Source organism: Oncorhynchus clarkii, chromosome 6 (assembly GCF_045791955.1).
Source record: "Oncorhynchus clarkii lewisi isolate Uvic-CL-2024 chromosome 6, UVic_Ocla_1.0, whole genome shotgun sequence".
Taxonomy (NCBI): Eukaryota; Metazoa; Chordata; class Actinopteri; order Salmoniformes; family Salmonidae; genus Oncorhynchus; species Oncorhynchus clarkii.
This window is the reverse complement of record NC_092152.1, coordinates 33282265-33308148: the sequence shown is the minus strand read 5'-3', so window position 1 is coordinate 33308148 and position 25884 is coordinate 33282265. Positions and strand designations below refer to the sequence as shown.

At 40.4% G+C, this 25884-nt stretch overlaps 1 protein-coding gene across 2 annotated transcripts in view; it reads right to left on the bottom strand.

Annotated features, from left to right (window-relative positions):
• The window catches only part of LOC139411017 (IQ motif containing GTPase activating protein 2), an 81552-nt gene that overhangs the window by 36671 nt on the left and 18997 nt on the right, over positions 1-25884 (bottom strand). For both annotated transcript variants that reach the window (XM_071156798.1, XM_071156799.1), the window contains exons 3-5: positions 5343-5499; positions 4657-4734; positions 3666-3742 (exon numbers count right to left, since the gene is read on the bottom strand). In XM_071156798.1, coding sequence (XP_071012899.1) covers positions 3666-3742; positions 4657-4734; positions 5343-5499 — 312 coding nt within the window. The remainder of the gene's footprint in view (positions 1-3665; positions 3743-4656; positions 4735-5342; positions 5500-25884) is intronic.

The following is a 25884-nucleotide window of genomic DNA, read 5'->3' as shown; positions in this document are numbered from 1 at the left end:
CAGTGTGGGCACAGAAAGCAGAGCCCGGGGGGGAAAAAAAAAACTGTCCGTACAAAACCTCCCACTAGTAGTGACATCACACAATGACTAAGTGTCACTACAGAGCTGTTACTTCCACTAGCACCACTACTACCACACTATGACAGCAGCTCTCAGGTGAGACTGGAGACGGTCTCAAATGGCACCCATTAAATAGTGCACTATTAAAATTATTATATAAAATTAAACATTTAAATAAAAAAGTCCACAATTTCGTGGCATCCAATTGGTAGTTACAGTCTTGTCCCATCGCTGCAACTCCCGTCCGGACTCTTTAGATCGATAGGGCTCTGGTCTAAAGTAGTGCGCTAAATAGGAAAAGGGTTGCCATTTGGGATGTAGACTGAGTGTAGTCTTGCCCGTTTCTTTTCTGGAGATGTTAACAGGGGTGTGTCTACTACAGTATGTAGTGATATCAGTTATTCAGTGTTGAAAAGGATGAGCCAGTCAGCCGTTACAGTACGTTGCTGGACCTTAGCCCTCTCAAGCCTGTGTGACGAGTATGAATGCACAGTTCATAATCAGGACATGATCTTCAACACACTTTTATTTGACTAATAAAGTTATTCAACAGTTATGCCTCTAAGTATAATAATCAGAGGCCAGCTCACATCTAATAGGTGTGAACCTGCCATAACATTATGTTATATAACATTATGCTATGTAATGTGTGTATGCTGCATATGCCAGTGCATTCAGAAAGTATTCAGACCCCTTGACTTTCCACATTTTGTTACGCATAGCCTTATTCTAAAACGTATTTAATAGTTTTTTTTTACACTAATTAATCTACACATAATACCCCATAATGACAAAGCAAAAACGATGTATTTTTTCTTTAGCAAATGTATAAAAAATAATTACACTGAAATTACTTAAGAATTCAGACCCTTTACTCACTAATCACTACCTTTGGCAGTGATTACAGCCTCGAGTCTTCTTGGGTATGATGCTACAAGCTTGGCACACCTGTATTGGGAGGAGTTTCTCCCATTCTTCTCTGCCGATCCCCTCAAGCGCAGTCAGGTTGGATGAGGAGCGTCGCTACACAGCTATTTTCAGGTCTCTCCAGAGATGTTCGATCGGGTTCAAGTCCAGGCTCTGGCTGAGCCACTCAAGGACATTCAGAGATTTGTCCCAAAGCCACTCCTGCGTTGTCTTGGTTGTGTGCTTATGGTCTTGTCCTGTTGGAAGGTGAACTTTTGCCCCAGTCTGAGGTCCTGAGTGCTTTGGAGCAGGTTTTCATCAAGGATCTCTGTACTTTGCTCCGTTCAGCTTTCTCTCGATCCTGACTAGTCTCCCAGTTCCTAGTCCCTGCTGCTGAAAAAACATCCCCACAGCATGATGCTGCCACCACCATGCTTCACCGTAGGGATGGTACCAGGTTTCCTCCAGACGTGACGCTTGGCATTCAGGCCAAAGAGTTCAATCTTGGTTTCATCAGACCAGAGAATCTTGTGTCTCATGGTTTGAGAGTCTTTAGGTGCCTTTTGGCATAGTCCAAGCGGGCTGTCATGTGCCTTTTACTGAGGAATGGCTCCATCTGGCCACACTACCCTAAAGGCCTGATTGGTTGAGTGCTGCAGAGATGGTTGTCCCATCTCCACAGAGGAACTCCGGAGCTCTGTCAGAGTGACCATCGGGTTCTTGGTCACCTCCCTGACCAAGGCCCTTCACCCCCAATTGCTCAGTTTGGCTGGCCAGGCAGCTCTAGAAAGAGTCGTGGTGGTTCCAAACTTCTTCCATTTAATAATGATGGAAGCCACTGTGTTCTTGGGGACATTCAAATGCTGCAGAAATGTTTTCGTACCCTTACCCAGATCTGTGCTTTGACACAATCCTGTCTCTGAGCTCTACGGACAATTCCTTTGACCTCATGGCTTGGTTTTTGCTCTGACATGCACTGTCATATAGACCGGTGTGTGCCTTTCCAAATCATGTCCAATCAATTGAAAACACCACAGGTGGACTCCAATCAGGTTGTTGAAACAGCTTAAGGATGATCAATGGAAACAGGATGCAGCGGAGCTCAATTTCAAGTATCATAGCAAAGAGTCTGTATGCTTATCTTATTTACATAAGTTTGTTATTTTTTATAAATTTGCTAACATCTATAAAAACCTGTTTTTGCTTTGTCATTATGGGGTATTGTGTGTAGATTGATGAGGCAAAAAAGTGATTTAATCCATTTTAAAATAAGGCTGTAATGTAACAAGATCTGTAGAAGAAGTCAAGGGGTCTGAATACTTTCCGAATGCACAGTAGAGAAGAAAGCCTAACGCTGGAGGATGTGAAGTTAAATCCCCTCTGAGCAGGATGAAAACCATTTCCAGTTCCTCTTATATAATACAGGTATTTCACTTGTTCTCACTGCAAGTTAGGATTGCACATGAAAATAAGATAAATCAGATAAAAAGATGGAACTACTGTAGGCCTATTTATTAAAAAACAAAAAAGCTGAGAGACATACACTTCTACTCCAGCTTCCAAAACAACATCTGGCTTTACTTCTAGAGCCTGATGATATAATGTGTGAGAATGACATCATTGCCATCACTTGTATACTTGGACAATATTATCAAAGGAGACACTAAATGACTTGAGACAGCCTAGGCCTACAGATTGAGTAATTTCCTGTCTACAGACGGTTTCAACGTGTACAGGAAGTCACCTCATCTGTTCCGAGAGTGAGTTTGGGAAATGACTGCTTATTGCCACACCTTTGTCACTCAAATGTTGAAGATGGCACATGTTTTAACCACAAACTGAAACCAAAAGGACCACAGACTATAATAGTTTCAAAGTCAACGTTCATCCAGTCTTTTTCACTTCTCTTGTTTCACACAATCTTGTTAGCTTTTTCAAATGATCCCCTTTAGACAATGATATCATGTGATATGCTTTTAGGACTCATCAAACCTCAGAAGATGAGCTAAAAACATACAGTGCATTTGGAAAGTATTCAGACCTCTTGACTCATCAATTTGCACACTATACCCCATAATGACAAAGCAAAAACAGGTTTTTAGTAATGTTTGCAAATAAAAACAAACTGAAATACCACATTTACATAAGTATTCAGACCCTATACTCAGTACTTTGTTGAAGCACCTTTGGCACCGATTACAGCCTCGAGTCTTCTTGGGTATGGTGGCTGGGCCACTCAAGGACATTGAGACTTGTCCCGAAGCCACTCCTGCGTTGTCTTGGCTGTGTGCTTAGGGTCGTTGTCCTGTTAGAAAGCCCGTCTGAGGCCCTGAGCGTTTCCATCAAGGATCTCTGTCCTTTTTTTGTAAATAATGTATTTCAGTTTTTATTTTTATAGATTTGCAAACATTTCTAAAAAAAAGTTTTTCACTGTCATTATGGGGTATTGTGTGTAGATTTTTTATTTCATCCATTTTAGAATAAGGCAGTAACGTAACAAAATGTGTTAAGTCAAGAGGTCTGAATACTTTCCGAATGCACTGTAGACCTCCACAATATAAAGTGTAGTGAAGAAACAGAAACAAGAAATAGACTAGTGTGTGGTAGACACAAAGAGTAAGATGATGTAAGCAGTAAGCCTAAAGGGGAAGGGGGGGGGTCAGTAAGTGACAAAAACACTTGTTGGAATTCTGTCTTACCTTAGTGCGTGTATGCAGTACACTACCTTGGGCATGTTTTTGCGATCGTACACATCTGTCGTTTCGGGATAGAATATCTGAAAGTAGAAACCAGAGGAGGCATTAGTCATGGATCTTTCATTAGTGTCTTCTGATACCTTGTTTAGTGCAGCGGCCAAGGAGTCATATCAAGAACACTACATCTTTCAGGCTGTCAGTTTCATTTTCAAGCTGTGGCAGTCTGACACTATTCCTCTGTATCCTCCTGGTCACTGCCACACACATTTAATTACAGTGTGTGCTTCCTTTCTCACTATACATACAGTACATCTGGCTGCTGTGTACGTGCATGTGTTTTCTCCGAAGGGAACAGCACTGCTGGACAACAGTGAAGGGAACAACCGTGAAGCAACCTATTCCCCTGCCCTGATCATTCTTGTCAATTAAAATGAATAGAGAAACATTTTCAAGAATCAATAATGACAAGAGCCCATAATAACCATATGAATAAACAATATCTCATATTCATTAGTTGTATGTCTACTCCTAAGATTCTGCTTCCTCCAAAACAGAGGAACTAATCGATTGATTTGATCATCAAACAGGCATCTCCAGAGCGGTTCCAGTCTTACCATCACATGGCATGACGATAAGGTAGCATTCTCCATATCAGCTCCAGTGGGAAATCTTTTTTCACTACCCATAAAAGATGCATTGGTGCTGATAACACTCTATTTGTGGTAGCAATAGTAGTACAGGCACCACAGCTACACCCTCCTAGCGTTGGTCTCAGGCCTCTCATAAGAAAGCAGTAGAACGGCGTGCTCCATTTTCCTGGCCCAGTGAAAGTCTCACAGGTGTTTGTCTGCGTATGTGTATGTGTGTCCTTTGACTTAGTAAAATCTGTCATAAAACAGGCAACTCAACCTTGTAATATCACCAGTTACTACCAGGTTATGATACTGTATGCCGCTGGAAGGAGGGACTTGGGCAGTGTGTGTGTTAGTTTTACCTTGGGCAGTCCTACAGATTCCATGGCCCGTAGCCACTGCACCGTGTTGTCTGTGTGTCTGAAGTGAAGTCCTGTGTGCTGGAGACAAAAACAGGCAAAGCAGAAACATTAGATCCCAGCAACTGAGTCTGTTGTATATAACAAATAGCATGTTTTTGGTAGGAAACGCACGCACCAAAAGATGGAGTGTGTGTGTTTGAGTGAGTGTGTTGTGTCAGCACAGCCGCTGGCTGTAGGGGGGTTGCTATCTCTCTGCCCCATGGGAGATGGTTGACAGGAAGTGGAAATGTCTGCAATGGATCTGGGATTAGACACTTCCTGTCTGACTCCATGGAGGTGTGTGTGTGTGTGTGTGTGTGTGTGTGTGTGTGTGTGTGGGGGGGGGTACTAGGTAGGGGAAGAAGTGTGCGGGAGAGCAGAAGAACTAGATAGAGGGGAGATGGTGTGGGGGAGAGGGGGGGGGGGGGGGCGGACTAGATAGTGCCTACTACCACCCAGATTTGTGGTCGTGTGTGTCAGTTTTATTCAGTATCCTAGTAGTTTAGCTAAATTAATGGTCTGAAAAATAGTGTCAAGTAACTTGATAAGAGCTTCAACAGAGCTTGATAAGAAATGGCATCATGCCAACTTGATAGAATGTTGATCTGAAGTGTAAGAGTATTCCGTGGTAAGAGGACAAAGGTCACCTTGTAGCGGGCCTGGTCCCTGTCGTAGATCTTCTTCTCAGACACCATCTTGGGGGCGAAGAACTTAGCCAGTTTTCCAAGGTAGACTCCGTTCCTCAGACCCTCCTCTAGCTCTGTGGTGGGCGGCAGCTCCTCCTCTACACACGCCTCCATCCACCTGGGGATACGCACAAACACTGATCTCAGAACGGAAAACATGGAAATAAATCAAAAAATATTTCCTGCTTTGCTCCTTTGGGGGGCACCCATTATGGCATAATTGACCCGAATGGGGATGCCCGTTCTACTAATTCTATGATGGCAACATCTGTTGTCATTCATTTGGAGACGATTGGAACATAAACTGAGGGATCTCACAACAAAATGGCCACATCTCTCAAGTCATTCATATGGAGCAATAGGGAAGAGACACTGATATCACAACAGAATAATAAGTTATTTTCTAGAAACACGGACCAATGTTTCCTTTCGATGATTTGTTAGGCTGGGTATAGGGTCCTGTCCTGACTTTTTATCCTAACGGTGAGGCCAGATAAACACAAGCAGAGACACTGATCCCAGATCTTCGTAGGTACATTTAACTATCACAGCTTTGAGGAGCGTATGGATAATGTCATTTCCATTTAAAAGGACCCATGAGCACAAACATGTGACGTTCAAGCATATCAAATTGGGTGTCAAATGAAGGATGATAACCTATATTTTTGGGAAATTAAAGCATAGATACATTTTTCAACCATTTTCCATCCAAAGAATTGGGCCTAAGTAATGGCTTTGATTTCTGGTCAAACTTATTGAAAAGAGGACATAGAAAACCTCTACTAGAAAAAGTTAAAAGAAATTAGAAATTCACAAAACGCAATATTGTTGAAGTAAAGACCCTTGCCAACTAATAACCACACTTATTTAGTTTGAGAAATAATTTCTGTAAGTTTAAGAACCATTGCCTTGTAATTAATTTACCAAAAACCCACACACAGGCCTAACAATTAGTTTGTGTTTTTACTGATATACATTTAAGTGATTATAACTCATAATTCTGTTACCAAATCGGAATTCCAGCTATTTAATTGGCTACAATGGAAAATCATAGTAGTGACAAAATCATAGTAAAAACATTTGGATCACCTGCTACTGTTCTCCCTTCCACTTGCATACTGTTGTTCAGCTCATCTCTCTCCCCATCTCTCATGTTACCTCTCCTGGCTCTTAATTACACCTACCCATGAGCCCCCTCTCTTTATTTACTGTAACCAGCATCTGCACCCACTGAGCACCGACTGACACCGGACGTTCAAAAGTTATTGAAGGTGGGTCAGTCTGCCCTGACCTTGATTTCAACGTCCATAGACGTTTTTTGGGCCGGTCTGGAATGGCCTTGATTTGACCTGAATTTAATTTTTGTACATTTAAAAAAAAAAAATTTACACATTCCTTCTCTCCCCAATTTTGTGATATCTAATTGGTAGTTACAGTCTTGTCCGTACGGGAGTTGCAGCAATGGGACTCAGGAGAAGCGAAGGTCGAGAGCAATGCGTCCTCCGAAACACGACCCTGCCAAGCCGCACTGCTTCTTAACACACTGCTCGCTTAACCCGGAAGACGACCGCACCAATGTGTTCGGAGGAAACACTACCACTGGTGACCGAAGTCAGTGTGCATGCACCTGGCCCGCCACAAGGAGTCGCTATAGCGCAATGGGACAAGGACATCCCGGTCGGCTAAACCCTCCCTAACCCAGATGACGCTGGGCCAATTGTGTGCCGCCTCATGGGTCTCCAGGTCGTGGCCGGCTGTGATACAGCCTGGGATCAAACCCGGGTCTGTAGTGACACCTCAAGCACTGCGATGCAGTGCCTTAGACTGCTACACCCCTCGCGAGGCTCCAATTTGGCCCAAACATTTAGAGTGCAGTCCAGTACAGCAGTATAGTATAATGTACTGTACTGTCCTGCGAAGTTCAAACTTGTGAAACAGACGTCCATGATTGGTTCAGATTTGGTCTGGTCCGGACCAACCAAATGTGGTCTTGTTTAGGGGCAAAGCTCATTAGAATAATAGCCAGTGTGTAGAACAACACCCATACATTCAAAGGATGATATTGCATTTTTCTAATTGTGTACCTATTCAGGATACATCACCATGAAGAGAACAACATTCATATCCATAATTATGCATTTGTGTAGTACAAATCAGGGACCCATGATGTAATTCCATAGTTCTGTAATTCTTACTGTAGTTCAATACCCAAAATAGATGTTTTCATACTCAAGGTGTCCTGTCATAGCTGACACCCCATTCTATCTGCAGTTTTGGGAAAACATGGCCACATAATGGGAAATACATTACCTTCAGTGTTATCTTGTGATCAAGCCATCAATGTTTTGGGATTATTGGTGTCGCAAAAAAAAATTGCTAACAGGTTAGCAATTAGCATATTTGACATTTCAGTGGAAATACAACTACTATCAGCTTTTTGAAAAGCGGTTTAGCAACAATACAAAATTAAATTCAGCATATGGTCCACAGTTATTGGCCACCTTATTATTTTGTTCAATTACAAGATATATCCATTTAATTATGTTCAAAAAAGAGACAACCTCGCATCCAAAGTGTTTACAAGATAGTTGACTTGTTGGCTAGCCTTCCAGTAAGTCCTGTAGACTCTTAAAAATGTTTCTTCACTAACATCTTCTTCAGTGTTGTAACCAAATAATGTTTCATTTATTTTACAGATTAATCTTATATATGTTTGGAGAAAGTAGATACGTTTAATATGAACAGGTAAATGAGTATGAATCATTTTTTCTAAAAAGTTGGATATTAAATTGTGGTCTGTCGCGCAGTCGAATTTTACAATATACAGCGGTGCCACAAAATGTGTGTGTGTGTGTGTGTAACTTTTTTGAAAACTTGATATCTAAATTTCATAAACAGCAATGAAAATCGGTGGTCAGCTAGCTAGAAGAGTGTTTTTAGTCGCATTCTACTGAATGCATTGTCAATGAGCGCTGATGAAGATTTCATCAAAAGTGCATTACAGTGTCTTGGGAATACAATGACATTTCAAAAGATGGGAAATAATTAGTAGGACAAGCTTTTGTCATCATTTTGATGTCACCAGATTGACTTTAGATGCAGTATAATGTTAGCTGGCTAGCTAAGATTGAGGGGAGACCACCAGATTTTTGATAGTCAAATAGCTAGCAATGCTAACGTTAGCTAACTTTGCTAGCTAATGACAACATTGCCATTGTCTAAAGTTGGAATTTGACAACATGTTAATGATGGCAAAGTTGTTTCCTACTAAATATTTGCCTACTTCACCAATGTCATCGTATTTCCAAGACACTAGTGTAATTTTGACTAAACAGTCGTTAGCCTCCATTCAGAATGACTGGGCTTCTAATGACTTTTGTGCACCTCAATGGCGCAGCCGGCAGAGGGCGGCTTGAGAATGTTCATAACAATGGCATGACATGACAAAGGTGCAACCTATGAATTTCCCGCTCGTTTTTTGGCTTCAGTTAACTTCTCTCGATATGAAAGCTGTCGTCATGGATACAAGCAGATATAAACAAACAGAACCATGGTCTGTCCCTTACCTGAGATCTAAGAGCATGTGAGCCATCACCTGACTGGCTGAATGGCCGCCTACACTAGTGCCACGAGAGTCAATATTGGCTTTTGCCTGTACCTACAGTCCATGGTCCAAGAACAATGTCGTCAAGTTTGTCAAAAAGCACCCTGGAAGCACCTGGATGATCAAGACTCTTGGAAGAATGTTCTATGGGCAGATGATTCAAATGTCTAACTTTTTGGACAACTTGAGTTCCATAATGCCTGGCGAAAACCAAACACTGCATTCCACAGTAAGAACCTCATACCAACATTTAAGCATGGTGGTGGTAGTGTGATGGTTTGGGGACGTGTGACGGTTTGCTGCCTCTGGACCTGGATGACTTGCCTTAATAGAAGGAACCATTAATTATGCTCTGTATCAGAATTATACAGCAGAATGTCAGGCAATCCTTCTGTAAGCTGAAGCTGAACAGCAGCAATGATTCAAAAATGGACAATAAGTCTACATGAAACATTTCTAAAAAGCAACAGATTTTAAGTTTTGGGATGGCCTAGTCAAAAGTACAGACCTAATCCCAATTGAGATATTGTAGTAGGACTTGAAAACAAGCAGTTCATGCTTGAAAACACACAAATGTCAATGAGTTACAGCAGTTCTGAATGGGAGTGTGGGCCAAAATTCCTCCACAGGGACATGAGAGACTGATCAACAACTACAGTAAGTGTTTGGTTGGAGCTCTTGCAGGTACAGGTGGCACAACCAGTTATTGAGTGTAAGGGGGCAATTACTTTTTCACAAAGGGCATTGGGTGTTAATTTATTTCATAAACAAAGTTATGCATGTAATTGTTGTGTTATTTGTTCACTCGGGTTCCCTTTAACTAGTATTAGGTGTTGGTCAAAGATCTGATAACATTCAATATAAAAAGAAAATGCAAAAGTAGAGAAAATTACAAAGGGGGCAAATACTTTTTCACAGCACTGTATACAAGCAGCTACTGACATAACACATTACACGTCAGTGTGTCTATAAATGGACTGACATGCTTAGTGATGATAACCGTCTCGGTCTGTGTCATTAATTGACTGGTACTGACCCAGTGAGAAGAGGCCATTGATCCAGCTCCCACACTCACTGTCCAGCATACAAAGGCTTTTTGGAACCAACACCTTAGGCCACACATTAAACTGGGGAGTTTTTCAGGATGAAAATAAATGGAAGCAAAATCCTTGAGGAAAACCTACTTCAGTCTGCTTTACACCAGACACTGGGAGGGGAATTCACATTTCAGAAGGACAATAACCTACAACAAAGGCAAATATTCACTGGAGCTGCTTACCAAGAAGCGAGTGAATGTTCCTGAGTGGCAAAGTTACAGTTAACTTACATCTGCTTAAAATTCTAGGGCAAGACTTGAAATTTGCTGTCTAGCCATGACCCCCAATATCTTGCCAGAGCTTTTAGAAGTTTTTAAAGAATGGGCAAATATTGCATAATACAGTTGTGCAAAGCTCTTAATGAGACTTACCCAAGAAGACACACAGCTGTAATTGCTGTCAAAGGTGTTTCTAAGATGTATTGAGGGGTGAATACTTATGTGGGGTGAATAATTACTAATCAGGGTATATTTGTATTCATCTTTAAGAAAAAAAATCCCTTTGACATGAGTATTTTGTGTAGATCGACAGTAACATTACAACTTTCAAAAAAATATGTATTTTTTTTAAACCTTTACTCCTGGGAATTGGCCTACATGGACAGGGCTAAATTGAAATGTTTTTTTTTTTACAGAAATATGAAAATAATTTCAATAATTATGGTAGCAATTGAAAAGAAACAGCTTGGAGATTACAGGAACAATTTTAGACCAAAAGGTCTAAAGGTCTAAGGTCTAAGGTCACAACAGTTCACCTGACAAGATTGAATCCAAAAACATTACTGTTGATTTTATTTGCATTTTACATTTACTCTACTGTTCACCACATTTGCTGATAACGAAATCTGAAAGTACCCTGGATACATTCAGTAAAATAATATTCCTGGAAAATGGGGGGTAGATGCAACATAAGACAAAACAATTACAAGGATTTAAATGAGAGGACCAACTGGTATCTCCAATTGCCCACACACCTCTCCAAAGTGTGCACAGTTCCTAAGCAATTTCAATGCACTTTTATGACTCTTAGTCTTTAAAACTTCTTAAGGCTAGGGGGCACTATTTTCATGTCCGGATGAAAAGTGAGCCCAAAGTAAATTGCCTGCTACTCAGGCCCAGAAGCTAGGATATGCATAAAATTGGTACATTTGGATAGAAAACTCTAAAGTTTCTGAAACTGTTAAAATTATGTCTGTGAGTATAACAGAACTTACTTGGCAGGCGAAACCCAGAGGACATACCATCCAGGAATGCTTTTTTTTAGGTCACTCTTTCCAAATGTGTTTTCTATGGGGATCTAGATTTCTAAGGCACTTGCATGCAGTTCCTATCGCTTCCACTAGATGTCAACAGTCTTTAGAAATTGGTTGAGGTTTTTCCTTTGAGAAATTAAGAAGTAGGGCTGTTCAGAACGAGGGTCGAGTCTAGTGTACTGTTGTGGTTGGGGCGCGTGACCTGAAAGCTCGCTCCACTTTGTTTTCGTCCGGTATTGAACACAGTTTATTCAGTCTTAAATTTGATAGATTATTTAAGTTTAAAAATAGCCAAAGTTGGAAAAGGAAAGTTGTTTGAAATGTTTGGATCAGGTTTACAGATAACTTATTAGATACTTTGTAGTCATGTTCCGCAAGTTGGAACCGGTGTATTTTCAGAATCAAACGCGCCAAATAAATTTACATTTTGGGGATATAACAACAGAATTAATCGAACAAAAAGGACCATTTGTGATGTTTAATGGACATATTGGAGTGCCATTCATGGTAAACCATGAATTATATAGTTATTTCTGACTTTTGTGTCGCGCCTGGCGGGTTGAATTATGATTTTCATATGTTTGTTTGATGGGGTGCTGTCCTCAGATAATAGCATGGTTTGCTTTTGCCGTTAAGCCTTTTTGAAATCTGACACTGTGGCTGGATTAACAAGAAATTAATCTTTAAACCGATGTATAACACTTTTATGATTTATTATTATGAGTATTTCTGTTTTTGAATTTGGCACGCTGCTATTTCACTGGGTTTTGTCAAATCAATCCTGTTAACGGGATTGGCGCGCGAAGGGATCACTAAGAAGTGAACTTGTTATGGCTGCAATCCCACTAACGGGATAAGTGTCATCAACAACCGCTAAATAGCATAGCGCTACATTCAATAAATATTACTAAAAATATTTATATTCATGAAATGACAAGTGCAATATAGGAAAACACAGCTTAGCCTTTTGTTAATCCACCTGTCGTGTCAGATTTTGAAATTATGCTTTACAGCAAAAGCAATTCAAGCGTTTGTGTAAGTTTGTCGATCGCATAACAAAACATTATGTACACTTAGCATTAAGTAGCTTGTTTACCTTTGATGATCTTCGGATGTTTTCACTCACGAGACTCCCAGTTACACAACAAATGTTCCTTTTGTTCCATAAAGATTATTTTTTATATCCAAAATACCTCCGTTTGTTTGGCACGTTATGTTCAGAAATCCACAGGAAAGAGCGGTCACGACAACGCAGACGAAAATTCCAAATAGTTTCCATAATGTCCACAGAAACATGTCAAACGTTTTTTATAATCAATTCTCAGGTTGTTTTTAAAATATACAATCGATAATATATCAACTACAAATGTCACAGTAGGAGAGGGAAAAGCAATACCTATCATGTGACCACTTGACGTGTTGTTATCTTTCTGGCTCATTTTTCAAAATAAAAGCCTGAAACTATGTCTGAAGACTGTTGACACCTTGAGGAAGCGATAGGAAAAGTAACCTGGTTCATATCCCTTTAAATTCAGCAAAGGCAGGCTATGGAACATTTTTGAAAATAGAAGCCACTTCCTGTTTTGATTTTCCTCAGGGTTTTGCCTGCAATATCAGTTCTGTTATACTCACAGACAATATTTTGACAGTTTTGGAAACTTGAGTGTTTTCTATCCAATACTAATAATAATATGCATATATTAGCAACTGAGACTGAGGAGCTGGTCGTTTACAATGGGCACCTTTTCATCCAAGCTACTCAATACTGCCCCTGCAGCCATAAAAAGTTAATTGTTAAATTATTAAAAAGTTAACTCATAAGCAATCTTGGGGTACCATGGGAAAAGTTATTTAACGAGCTACTATCTCCCGACTTAAACTCAAAAGATAAATATCTCTTACATCAATAACAGTAAAGTATTAATTATCATCTCATTCTGAATGTCGTTGACTTCAACTCTGCACAAACCCTAGTCTAAATGATGATTCAGCGATAAATAAATCATCAAGATTTGTGTAACTAATCACACAGAATTACATAAACACACACAATATGTTGAAATGATTACTAACATAATCCAATGAAAAGTCCCTAGTGGACTAACCCCATATGACGGCTGGTTACACAATGAAAGGGGTGGGGAAAGAAAGCGCGGGAGAAGGAGAAAAAGGAATTCAACTATCGTACATACAGTTCAATAATACTTTCATCGTGAATATGGATATTTAGCAGCCTAACACCTACTCATTCAGATTTAGAAATGCAACATATTTACGCTTATATGTCTTTGTCGTCTCTGTTGAAACCCCTCGATCCATCTGTGACGAATAGTCCGACAGAAAGTCTCTGGTTATGTAAGTCTCAGGCTGTCCACCAGAGGTCACAATGTCCTTACTAGTTGGCTTTGTTCTGGAAGTGTTCGTTAGACTGGATTCATTAGACGTTCCAATGGTCGTTTGATAGGGAAATGTTCCTAATTTCTCGTCTTCGGTCGAGTTTCCTAGACTACGTTACATGCAGAGCTGTAGGCGGTGCATGTCTTAGTCTAGTAGTCTTATTCTCTGTTGAATTTCAGAGGGTCTTACCATTTCGTAACATTCAGCTCACGCTGTCGGTCACACTGCACATATACTGGTCTAGTAGTTTTAAACCATTTTACACACTAGTAGCAACCCGGCAATGTACTGGTCTAATATGTTAATTCTTTAGGGATCCTTTATAAGCACTCTGGCAAAAGGGGCGTTCCATCCTTTTGGCATAATGTCTGTGCTCACGTTGGCGTGGTTACTGACTGGGTAAAACTTAATATGAAAAACATTTCTCATTTAGAAAGCTAAAATCACATTTTATCTTCTCACAAATAGTTTATTTAATCATATAAGTTACAACCTTTAGATATAACTCTGACATATACATTGTGAAAGCTCTTAAAAGTTACAATGTTTCCATTATTGCGTCTTTAATGATATGATTTTGTAACAGTACATCAAATCATGGATCATAAACGTTGACACTTTATATGAATTTTATGCTAGTATGACATCAAAGCTGCATTTATCATAATCCTCAACACATCATCTTTCAAAGTACATAGTCATCTTACATGTTCAGCATTTCCCTCACTCAGACAACAAAAAAGTTAACCAATTACTGGGAGGGATGGGGCAACTTCTTGTTGCGTGAGGTGCTCAAGTTCAGAATGTCTGTCCGTCAAAAAACCTATGCAGCGCTGTGAAGCGAGCCAGAGCTCGGACATCATGTATAGCTTATTACTGTAAAGCCACTACATTCCAATTTAGGCGCTTTTAGTGCCCAAATCAGCCTGTGTAAAGGGCTACAAAAAATGTTTATTTTGTATGTTTAGCTCACATATCATTTAAATGTATGCATTAAGGTGTCTGTAATAGAATAAACATGGCAAAAACAAATTTAGACATGAATAATTGCATTTCTATAACTTCCAACACTGTAAAACATACTTTAGGAGTGCCAAGATGGAGGTGCGGTAGCTTCTAAACAGTGCCCCCCATCATCTGGTGGTCAGAGCATTGGACTAACCAGAAGGTTAGAGCATTGGACTAACCAGAAGGTTGCAAGTTCAAATCCCCAAGCTGACAAGGTACACATCTGTCGTTCTGCCCCTGAACAGGCAGTTAACCCACTAGGCCGTCATTGAAAATAAGAATTTGTTCTTAACTGACTTGCCTAGTAGAATAAAGGTAAAATAAAATAAATAAAATCTAGTGTATATAAATCATTGCACAAACCCCTTGAAAGCTGGACTTACACCACTCATTTAGATGTTGAACATTGTAGCAAGCGTATCAGGTGAGAATAATGTTAAGTTCCCTTTAAAATGTAAAGGTAAGATTTGTTTCACAAACTAATTTCCTTGTAATATGTGGGGGGGTGTATGTTCAACACAGAGGATAATGTTATTATTACCAAAGCCACAAAAGGGCCAATTAGTCGCATTTTGTAACCCTTTGACTTGGCTGTGTGAGCTAAATTTGTAATTGATCGCACTGTTGCTAGCTGCACAAGGTACCTGGTCACCTCAATCAAAACGTCCTAATTTTGGGGTGGATAAAACCATCAATTGGTTAAACAGGTAAGTGCATTATCCTCATCCTTCCTGTAATAAAAATGTCCGCCCTGCTGCTGTGCCTGCCCATTTCGATGGGGACAGCTGCTGTAATGACCAAGTTTCTCACTGTCATGGAAAGAGCAGGTGTCCTTAATGTTTTGTATACTCTGTGTATAATATTAGCCCACATAAAGATGAAGACAAATTCATCTCTATTGTAATTTTTTTTTTTTATCTGAACATTCTGGAGCTCTATTTTGACAGCACAATATAACAAGAAAAAACGAAGTCAACCAAAAACTCATGCAGCCGTATACAGTGATTGTCATATCAAAATATGCTGAATCATGCACTACTGCTTGGACATGTTAGACGTTATTCATAATAAAGTTGCCTCAATGTACTGTGTTTTTGTCTGTTCTATTTTATTATTACAACACGTTTCTTTTACTAAAAAACAGGTGTCTTGACTGTGATAAGGGCTCAGGAAATATGACTAACCTGTCTATGCCATTGTACAGCCACAGACTTCTACAAGCTAGCGCCACTGTTGAAGTTACCGCCTTCTTAAAGATTGTGTTCCATTAAATAATATAACCAGCTGATATTACGGTTTCAATAAATTGTTCTTAAATTTAGCAATCATGATTTGTTATCTGTTTGGTTATGATAAATTAGGCATTGTTGCACATTGTTGGCATAGGCCTTTAGATAAATGTGAACATATATCTTTTGAGTACTCCAACAGTCAAAAAATGTCAAATGCCCATCCCTAATCCAGCCTACCCTTCTCCATCCTGCCCACTCCATCCATCCTGCCCACTCCATCAGGCCTACCCCACCTCCATCCTGCTCAAGCCATCAGGCCTGCCTCCTCCATCCAACCTTTCATGACAACATCCCTCCTTAGTCTCCTTTAATTAAAAAGGTGTGCGCGCACATAGGCTAAACCACCAAAGCAAAGACAACACTCTACCGCAACACGCGTCAGCACAACGAACACAAGCAACACACCATCCCCTCTCCTCTGTCAGCACTAACTCATCTGAGCATGTGGTTCTTAATGAACAACCACAACAAACAGCGGGGGAGACATGATGTTATTGTGGCGAGTCAGACCATTCCGTGCAATGGTACCCAATCATGTTGATTGATTTATGCACTTAACTTCATTGTGCATTGTACAGTATCATTGCAGAATGAAAAGGTTCATTGTATCTGACTATCATTGTAAATTCCTTTGTTTGTCCTACAATCTTACTAAAGGGGAATAGCTAAAGTGATAATATGCTGTAATTCTTCACCAAAACCCCGCTGGCGAATGCCAAGATAGAGTTTATGGGGACGTATTATTACAGCAAATTGTATATCAAAGGAAACGTGAGAGGATGGTGACGGACACAGAAAAAACAACTCTTCTTAAATAGAATGCAAAAACAATTAGCAAAACAGACTACTTGTAGATGACAAGAACAGGTCTGCCTCTTGGCCTGGGCTAAAATAACAGGAACATGAACACCTTTGGCACATTTAGCCTTTGAGGGTGCAGTAACCAACACCAGTTAAGTCCAGTACCATTCAGTGAAACCAGAGCCTGTATTCTTAAAGTGTCTCAGAGTGGCAGTGCTGATCGAAGAACAGATTAGCCTTTAAGACCATAATGGATAATATTACATGGACAGAAAGAACCTAATCCTAGATCAGCACTGCTATTCTGAGACACTTTGTGAATATGGGCTCAGATATAAGTTGGTCCAATGCGGTCATTCTGGGCCATAATTTTCCTGGAAAACTGGGGAATTAGGGCAACAGGACTGGAGAATGACTGGTGCCTCATGCATCCCATGAAGCAAGTCATTTTTAAATCAGTAACAAGGAGGTACACCGTTACTGATAAACTAACAGGATAACTTACACTTCACATACAGCAATTTGTAGCCCGTTTCCACCACATTTGTTGTGGAATGAGTAACACACACACACACAGAGTGTCCGGTCTGTGCATTGGGAGTAATGTGCTGTGTCAGATCGGCACACTTCTGCACTAACATGACCAAATGTAAATCTAGCATCTTGGAACAGTGCCATGGCCACTTTCCACTCACTGCAGTACTGTGACTACCGAACTGGCCCAGGGGACTAAAGGAAAAACACAACCAGGCTGGCCCTTGCTAAAAGAACCACAATAACAAGTCAATAATAGAGGAGGTGTGACTGGAGGCACAGAGGGCTTTGTGTGGGTGGCTGATAGAGATAGCAGCACATCATACTATGTCCGTCTGATGACAATGAACACTTCATGAGAGTTGGTTGCGTAGCAGGTTGGAAAGAGGGCCGGCTAGAGCTGATGTAGTGGAGGAGAGGGGAATTTGAAGAGGGTATAGATACAACGCTGGGAAGGTTATAGTGACACACATGGGTGTTGTAGTTCCCTGATGTAAAGGACAGGAAGAGTATTAATGCATAATGAATAAGAAGAGCGAGATGGGAAAAAATAGAGACAAAAAAAGGTAACAGTAAACATGTCGTCTCCCACGAGCAAGGCGCATCATTCACCTAAATTTCATATAAGTCGGGCCAGTGGTGTCTGAGATACTGCGTGTGACTAATGTACAGTTGAAGTCAGAAGTTCACATACCACTTAACTACATTTAAACTCAGTTTTTCACAATTCCTGACATTTAATCCTAGTAAACATTCCTGTCTTAGGTCAGTTTGGATCACCACTTTATTTTAAGAATGTGAAATGTCAGAATAATAGTAGAGAGAATTATTTATTTCAGCTTTTATTTCTTTCATCACATTCCCAGTGGATCAGAAGTTAACATACACTCAAATAATATTAAGTAAAATTGCCTTTAAAATTGTTTAACTTGGGTCAAACATTTCAGGTAGCCTTCCACAAGCTTCCCACAAAAAGTTGGGTGAATTTTGGCCCATTCCTCCTGACAGAGCTGGTGTAACGGAGTCAGGTTTGTAGGCCTCCTTGCTCGCACAAGCTTTTTCAGTTCTGCCCACAAATGTTCTATGGGATTGAGGTCAGGGCCACAACTTTGGAAGTATACTTGGGGTCATTGTCCATTTGGAAGACCCATTTGTGACCATGCTTTAAGTTCCTGATGTTTTGAGATGTTGCTTTAATATAGCCACAATTTCCCTACCTCATGATGCCATCTATTTGTGAAGTGCATCAGTCCCTCCTGCAGAAAAGCACCCCCACAACATGACGCTGCCACCCCCGTGCTTCACGGTTGGGATGGTGTTCTTCAGCTTGCAAGCGTCCCCCTTTTTCCTCCAAACAGAACAATGGTCATTATGGCCAAACTGTTCTATTTTTGTTTCATCAGACCAGAGGACATTTCTCCAAAAAGTACGATTGTTGTCCCCATGTGCAGGTGCCAACTGTAGTCTGGCTTTTTTATGGCGGTTTTGGAGCAGTGCCTTCTTCCTTGCTGAGCGGCCTTTCAGGTTATGTTGATATAGGACTCGTTTTACTGTGGCTAAATATACTTTTGTACCTGTTTCCTCCAGCATCTTCACAAGGTCCTTCGATGTGGTTCTGGGATTGATTTGCACTTTTCGCACCAAAGTACGTTCATCTCTAGAAGACAGAACGTGTCTTCTTCCTGAGCGGTATGATGGCTGCATGGTCCCATGGTGTTTATACTTGCGTACTATTGTTTGTACAGATGAACGTGGTACCTTCAGGCGTTTGTAAATTGCCCCCAAGGATGAACCAGACTTGTGGAGGTCTACAATTTTTTTCCTGAGGTCTTGGCTGATTTCTTTTGATTTTCCCATGATGTTAACTTTTTAAGGCTAGGGGGCAGTATTGAGAAGTTTGGATGACTGAGGTGCCCAAAGTATACTTCCTGTTACTCAGGCCCAGAAGCTAGGATATGCATGGTAGTATTGGATAGAAAACAATCTAAAGTTTCTAAAACTGTTCAAATAATGTCTGTGAGTATAACAGAACTGATTTGGCAGGTGAAACCCAGAGGACAATCCATCCAGGAAATTTCTTTTTTGAGGTCATTGGACTTTTCAATGGGAAAGTCTAATAATTAGGACCCAGATTGCAGTTCCTATGGCTTCCACTAGATGTCAAGTCTTTAGAAATTGTTTCATGCTTGTTTTTTGAAAACTGAATTAGTATTCGTATTCTTTCGAAGTGTCCCTCAGAAGGACTCAAATTTTTTGGCGCGCGTGAATGAGAGCGTGCTCCTTGTTCTTTTTCTCCGGTATTGAACACAGTATATTCAGTCTTAACTTTTTTAAATGATTTACATATTAGGGTACCTGAGGTTTGATTAAAAACGGTGTTTGAATTGTTTGGACGAAGTTTACAGGTACATTTTTTTATTCCTTTGTAGGCATGTTGGGCAAGTTGGAACAGGTGGATTTCTGAATCAAACGCGCCAAATAAAATGGCATTTTGGGCTATAAAGAAGGACTTTATCGAACAAAACGACCATTCATTGTGTAACTGGGACCCTTTGGATTGCAAAAAGATGAAGATCTTCAAAGGCAAGTGATTTATTTTATCACTATTTTTGAGTTGTGTGACACCTGTGCAGGTTATGAATTCATGTTAATGCAGGAAGTGGGTGACGTGCTGTCCTCAAATGATCAAATGCTATGCCCTTCGCCGTAAACCCTATTGTAAATCGGACAAAGCGGTTCCATTAACAAGATTCTAAGCTAAAGAATGGTATATAACACTTGTATTTTTATGAATTTTTAATATTACTACTTTTGTATTTTGAATTTCGCACTCACCAGATTGCAATTTCACCAGATGTTGTCAAGGTGGGACGCTAGCGTTAAGCAAGTTAAGCAAAGAGGCACCGAGTTTGAAGGTAGGCTTTGAAATACATCCACAGGTACACCTCCAATTGACTCAAATTATGTCAATTAGTCCATCAGAAGCTTCTAAAGCCATGACATCATTTTCTGGAATTTTCCAAGCTGTTTAAAGGCACAGTCATCTTTGTGTATGTAAACTTCTGACCCACTGGAATTGTGATAGTGAATTATAAATGAAATAATCTGTCTGTAAACAATTGTTGGAAAAATGACAAAGTAGATGTCCTAACCGACTTGTCAAAACTATAGTTTGTTAACAAGAAATTTGTGTAGCGGTTGAAAAACAAGTTAATGACTCCAACCTAAGTGTTTGTAAACTTCCGACTTCAACTGTACGTACAGTTGATTACTCCCCCTTGGGCCAATCAGTGTAATAACATTTAGTTAAAACTGACCTCTGTAGAAAGACACATCATCCACATAAGTTGACAAAATCGGGTCAGCGGTGTCTGAATATCGAGTGGGTTAGCTAGACTCATATCCCTGAGCATGTGTGCCAAATTTTAGCACTCTGCGTCAAACAGATTCAAAGACAAACATGTGCCCGTTATAGCACCAGCTTGTGGTCGATATGAATGTTCTTGCATATGTTGAGTCTTGACAGTGTTTGCAACAAATTGTTACCATACAAATATACTGTAATTGACTGATTTATATGCATTTATGTGCCAGACCAAGCCCATGTGAATGTTTATTGGTCAATATCAACCATGTTGTTTTATGTATTAGTTTGTAAAATATTGCATTCAGAGACCTTTGTCCACAGATGCAACATATTAAGTTTTATGCAGATTGGTCATTCGGTGCCAGAAGAGTAGCATTTTAAGTGTTTTTTACAAAATTCTAAAATGGCAGAAAACCGATCATAGCAGACCTTATGGATCCCAGAAGCGAATTTGACCCTTGTGAGGAGAGGGACCCGTATACTGAATTTGAAGACTTTTAGGTCAAATGGGGTAAGGGGCATGACCTTTCAAAGTTTGCATTTTCAATCTTGTTATAGCACCACCATCTGGCTAATCAGCGTAATTTTCTAAATGCCGGATCTCTATGACAAGACGCAACATTCATTAAAATCGGGCCAGTGTTGTCTGGGATATCGCGTGTGACTAACATATGAACGGGCGGAGAGACGGAGACAGATTCACAGTCCCCTCCCCGATTTAATTGTGGGGGAACAACAGAGCAAGAAAAAGAAACAGGGTAAGTTGAAGTCAAAGAGAGGAGCATTCAGGTTCAGTCAGTAACAAAGCCCTCCAGCCTCTGAAACTGCACATCCTGGAGTGAAACAATGTGGATGTTTGTATACAGCTGCTTGGAGCACAGGTCCAACAACAGTGTTTACAACTCCCCAGCCACTCTTTCCTGTCATTGTTACTGTCAGACCTGTGGCCAGGCTAAACAACATATTGCCTACTGCTCTCTGGGACAAAAGGAGACACCCCACACCAGTCCACGTTAGCCTAAACTAAACTCTTTAGCCAAGCGCTACTACAGTAATTGTGTGTGCACAATATGTACTATCCGCCGTAAGCCTCCCCTCCCATGTTATGTTATGTGTGATACTAGTGGCACGGAGGGTATTTTTGCATGTTTGAATAGACAGCTCTTAATGCTACTTTAGCTAAGTTAGTAATTAAAGTAATTTAGGCTTAAATAAATTATCAAAGATCAGACAAAATGGAAGACAAACACTTTTCCCCCCAAAGTTCTATAGTTGATAGGCCCATTTCTTGCCCAACTTATAAAAACATAACTAAAAGTTCATTGATGAAGTGAAGGGTAAAAAAGAAATGACTCCATATAAAAAAACACATCATGTGCAAGCTGACAGATTGTTTACTCAGCACTACAGGTACAAAGTCCCCCTTTACCACAGGGGGTGTGTGTGGTTGTGTGTGAGAGAGTGTGGGTGTGTCGCCCGGCTGACAGCCTAGGAGTCTAAAAGAATGTCTAGGCTTATGCCTAGCCTATATCAGCAGCTATGTGCCGTACAAGGCTGGTACCAGTGCAGTGTTATCACTGCACTATAGTTTTGGTTAAACAGACTGAGGTAGGCATACATTCTGTAAATGAATGTCTAACGTCTGGTCTTTGTTAGTAAGCCCTTTTGCTAGGCTGTTACGGTAAACTATGGTTGTAACGTGTGAGGCACAATACCACTGTATTATCTTAGTTATCATACCTGTAACCCACATTAACCTCATTTGCCAGAGAAGACAAAAGCAGCATTGTTTGTTATAGTCAAGACATTCTCCTGGGTGTGGTAGATGGGCCGATTAGACTGGGGCTGCATGCCTACCCTGTGCCTGTGACTCCTGACCCCAGAATGGAGGCAGAGCAGAGCATGGATAGACAGGCCCTAATCCCGCTGCCCGACTCAGTCACTAATAGCCTGATTAGCAGGCAGAACCCGAATCCTAGATGACAGGCTTCCCAGAGTAGAGGCTTTACCAATGATGAAGGAGAGATGGGAAATCAGCCGTGCTTCCAAGAGAAACACCACAGGAAGTAAGGTGTGTGTGTGTGTGTGGGAAAGAGGCATGTCCTGCTACCAGGTTGGGGAGTAATGGATTACCAACCAAAAAACAAACTGCAATCCAGTACCAACAAAAATATTGTAATCAGATCAGCAAAAAAAACTATTGACACCTTGGTTCTCTCAATAATTCAAATCAGTACTGAAAAAAAGTTGCACAGATTTTTATTTATTTAACCTTTATTAAAAGTTCGGTTCTGCCTAATCGAGTCTGACCACAAGACAGAGACCACTAACACACCAAATGTGTTTGATAGCTTGGACTGTAATCCCACATCCGACTGCTGTCGGCATCCGAAGAATATCAAACTTGAATAAACGCTTGGCGGTAAGTACGACAGCAGTTGTGTAGCCTACTACAGCTGATACATATATCATACATTTTTTATATCTACATAGTGCATTGATGTGAATCATTCAGCTGTTCTCTCATTTAGCTATTTGTGCCTTACAAGTTGACGTCGTTGTGGATGGCTATTAACAAATGTACAGTGCATTCGGAAAGTATTCAGACCCCTTGACTTTTTCCACGTTTTGTTATGTTAAGGCCTTATTCTAAAACTGATTAAATTCTTGTTGTTTTTTTCAATCTACACACAATACCCCATAATGACAAAGCAAAAACAAGTTACACATTTTTGCAAATGTATAAAAAAACTGAAATATATAATTTCCTAAGTATTCATACCCTTTACTCAGTACTTTGTTGAAGCACCTTTGGCAACGATTACAACCTCAAGTCTTTTGGGTATGACGCTACAAGCTTAGCAACACCTGCATTTGTTGAGTTTCTCCCATTCTTCTCTGTAGATCCTCTCAAGCTCTGTTCATCTTTCCAGACTCGTCTCCCAGTCCCTGCCGCTGAAAAAACATCTCCACAGCATAATGATGCCACCACACTTTACAGTAGGAACGGTGATAGGTTTCCTCCAGAAGTGACGCTTGGAATTCAGAACAAAAAGTTCAACCTTGGTTTCATTAAACCAAAGAAACTTGTGTCTCATGGTCTGAGAGTCCTTTAGGTGCCTTTTGGCAAACTCCAAGCAGGCTGTCATTTGCCTTTTACTGAGGAGTGGCTTCCATCTGGCTACTCTACCATAAAGGCCTTTTTGGTGGCCTGCTGTAGAGATGGTTGTCCTGGAAGGTTCTCCCATCTCCCCAGAAAAACTCTGGAGCTCTGTCAGAGTGACCATCGGGTTCTTGGTCACCTCCCTGGCCAAAGCCCTTCTCCCCCGATTACTCAGTTTGCCAGATGGACAGGTCTATGTAGAGTCTTGGTGGTTCCAAACTTTTTCCATTTAAGAATGATGGAGGCCACAGTGTTCTTGGGGGCCTCCAAATGCTGCAGAAATGTTTTGGTACCCTTCCCCAGATCTGTGCCTCAACACAATCCTGTCTCGACTTGGTTTTAACTCTGACCTTATATAGACTAGAGGTCGACCAATTATGATTTTTCAACGCGATACCGATTATTGGAGGACCAAAAAAAGCCAATACCAATTAAATCAGTTTTATTTCATGTTTTTATTTGTAAATGACAATTACAACAATACTGAATGAACACTTATTTTAACTTAATATAATACATCAATAAAATAGATTAAGCCTCAAATATATAATGAAACATGTTCCATGTAAAAAAAAGCTAATGTTTAAGCTCCTTGCTCAAAACATGAGAACATATGAAAGCTGGTGGTTCCTTTTAACATGAGTCTTCAATATTCCCAGGTAAGAAGTTTTAGGTTGTAGTAATTATAGGCTCTATACCATTTGTATTTCATATACCTTTGACTATTGGATGTTCTTATAGGCACTTTAGTATTGCTAGTGTAACAGTATAGCTTCCGTCCCTCTCCTCGCCCCTACCTGGGCTCAAACCTGGAACACATCGACAACAGCCACCCTCGAAGCATCGATTACCCATTGCTCCACAAAAACCACAGCCCTTGCAGAGCAAGGGGAACACATACTTCAAGGTCTCAGAGCGAGTGACGTCACTGATTGAAACGCTATTAGCGCGCACCCCGCTAACTAGCTAGCCATTTCACATCGGTTACACCAGCCTAATCTCGGAAGTTGATAGGCTTGAAGTCATAAACAGCTCACTGCTTGAAGCACAGCGAAGAGCTGCTGGCAAACGCACGAAAGTGCTGTTTGAATTAATGCTTACGAGCCTGCTGCTGCCTACTACCGCTCAGACTGCTCTATCAAATCATTGACTTAATTATAACATAATAACACACACATATCATTAATATGGTCAAATCCGGAAACTCTCATTTCGAAAACGTTTACTCTTTCAGTGAAATACGGAACCTTTCCGTATTTTTTCTAAACGGGTGGCATCCATAAATCTAAATATTCCTGTTACATTGCACAACCTTCAATGTTATGTCATAATTTCGTAAAATTCTGGCAAATTAGTTCGCAACGAGCCAGGCGGCCCAAACTGTTGCATATACCCTGACTCTGCTGCACAGAACGCAAGAGAAGTGACACAATTTCCCTAGTCAAAAGAAAGTCATGTTAGCAGGCAATATTAACTAAATATGCAGGTTTAAAAATATATACTTGTGTATTGATTTTAAGAAAGGCTTGATGTTTATGGTTAGGTACACATTGGTGCAACGACAGTGCTTTTTCGCGAATGTGCTTGTTAAATCATCACCCGTTTGGCAAAGTAGGCTATGATTCAATGATAAATTAACAGGCACCGCGTCGATTATATGCAACGCAGGACAAGCTAGATAAACTAGTAATATTATCATCCATGTGTAGTTATCCTGTGATTATGTTGAGGTTGATTGGCTTTTATAAGATAAGTTTAATGCTAGCTAGCAACTTACCTTGGGTCATTGCTACACTCGCATAACAGGTAGTCAGCATGCCACGTAGTCTCCTTGTGGAGTGCAATGTAATCGGCCATGATCGGTGTTCAAAAATGCCTATTACCGATTGTTATGAAAACTTGAAATCGGCCCCAATTAAATAGGTCGACCTCTAATATAGACAGGTGTGTGCCTTTCCCAATCATGTCCAATCAATTGAATTTACAAC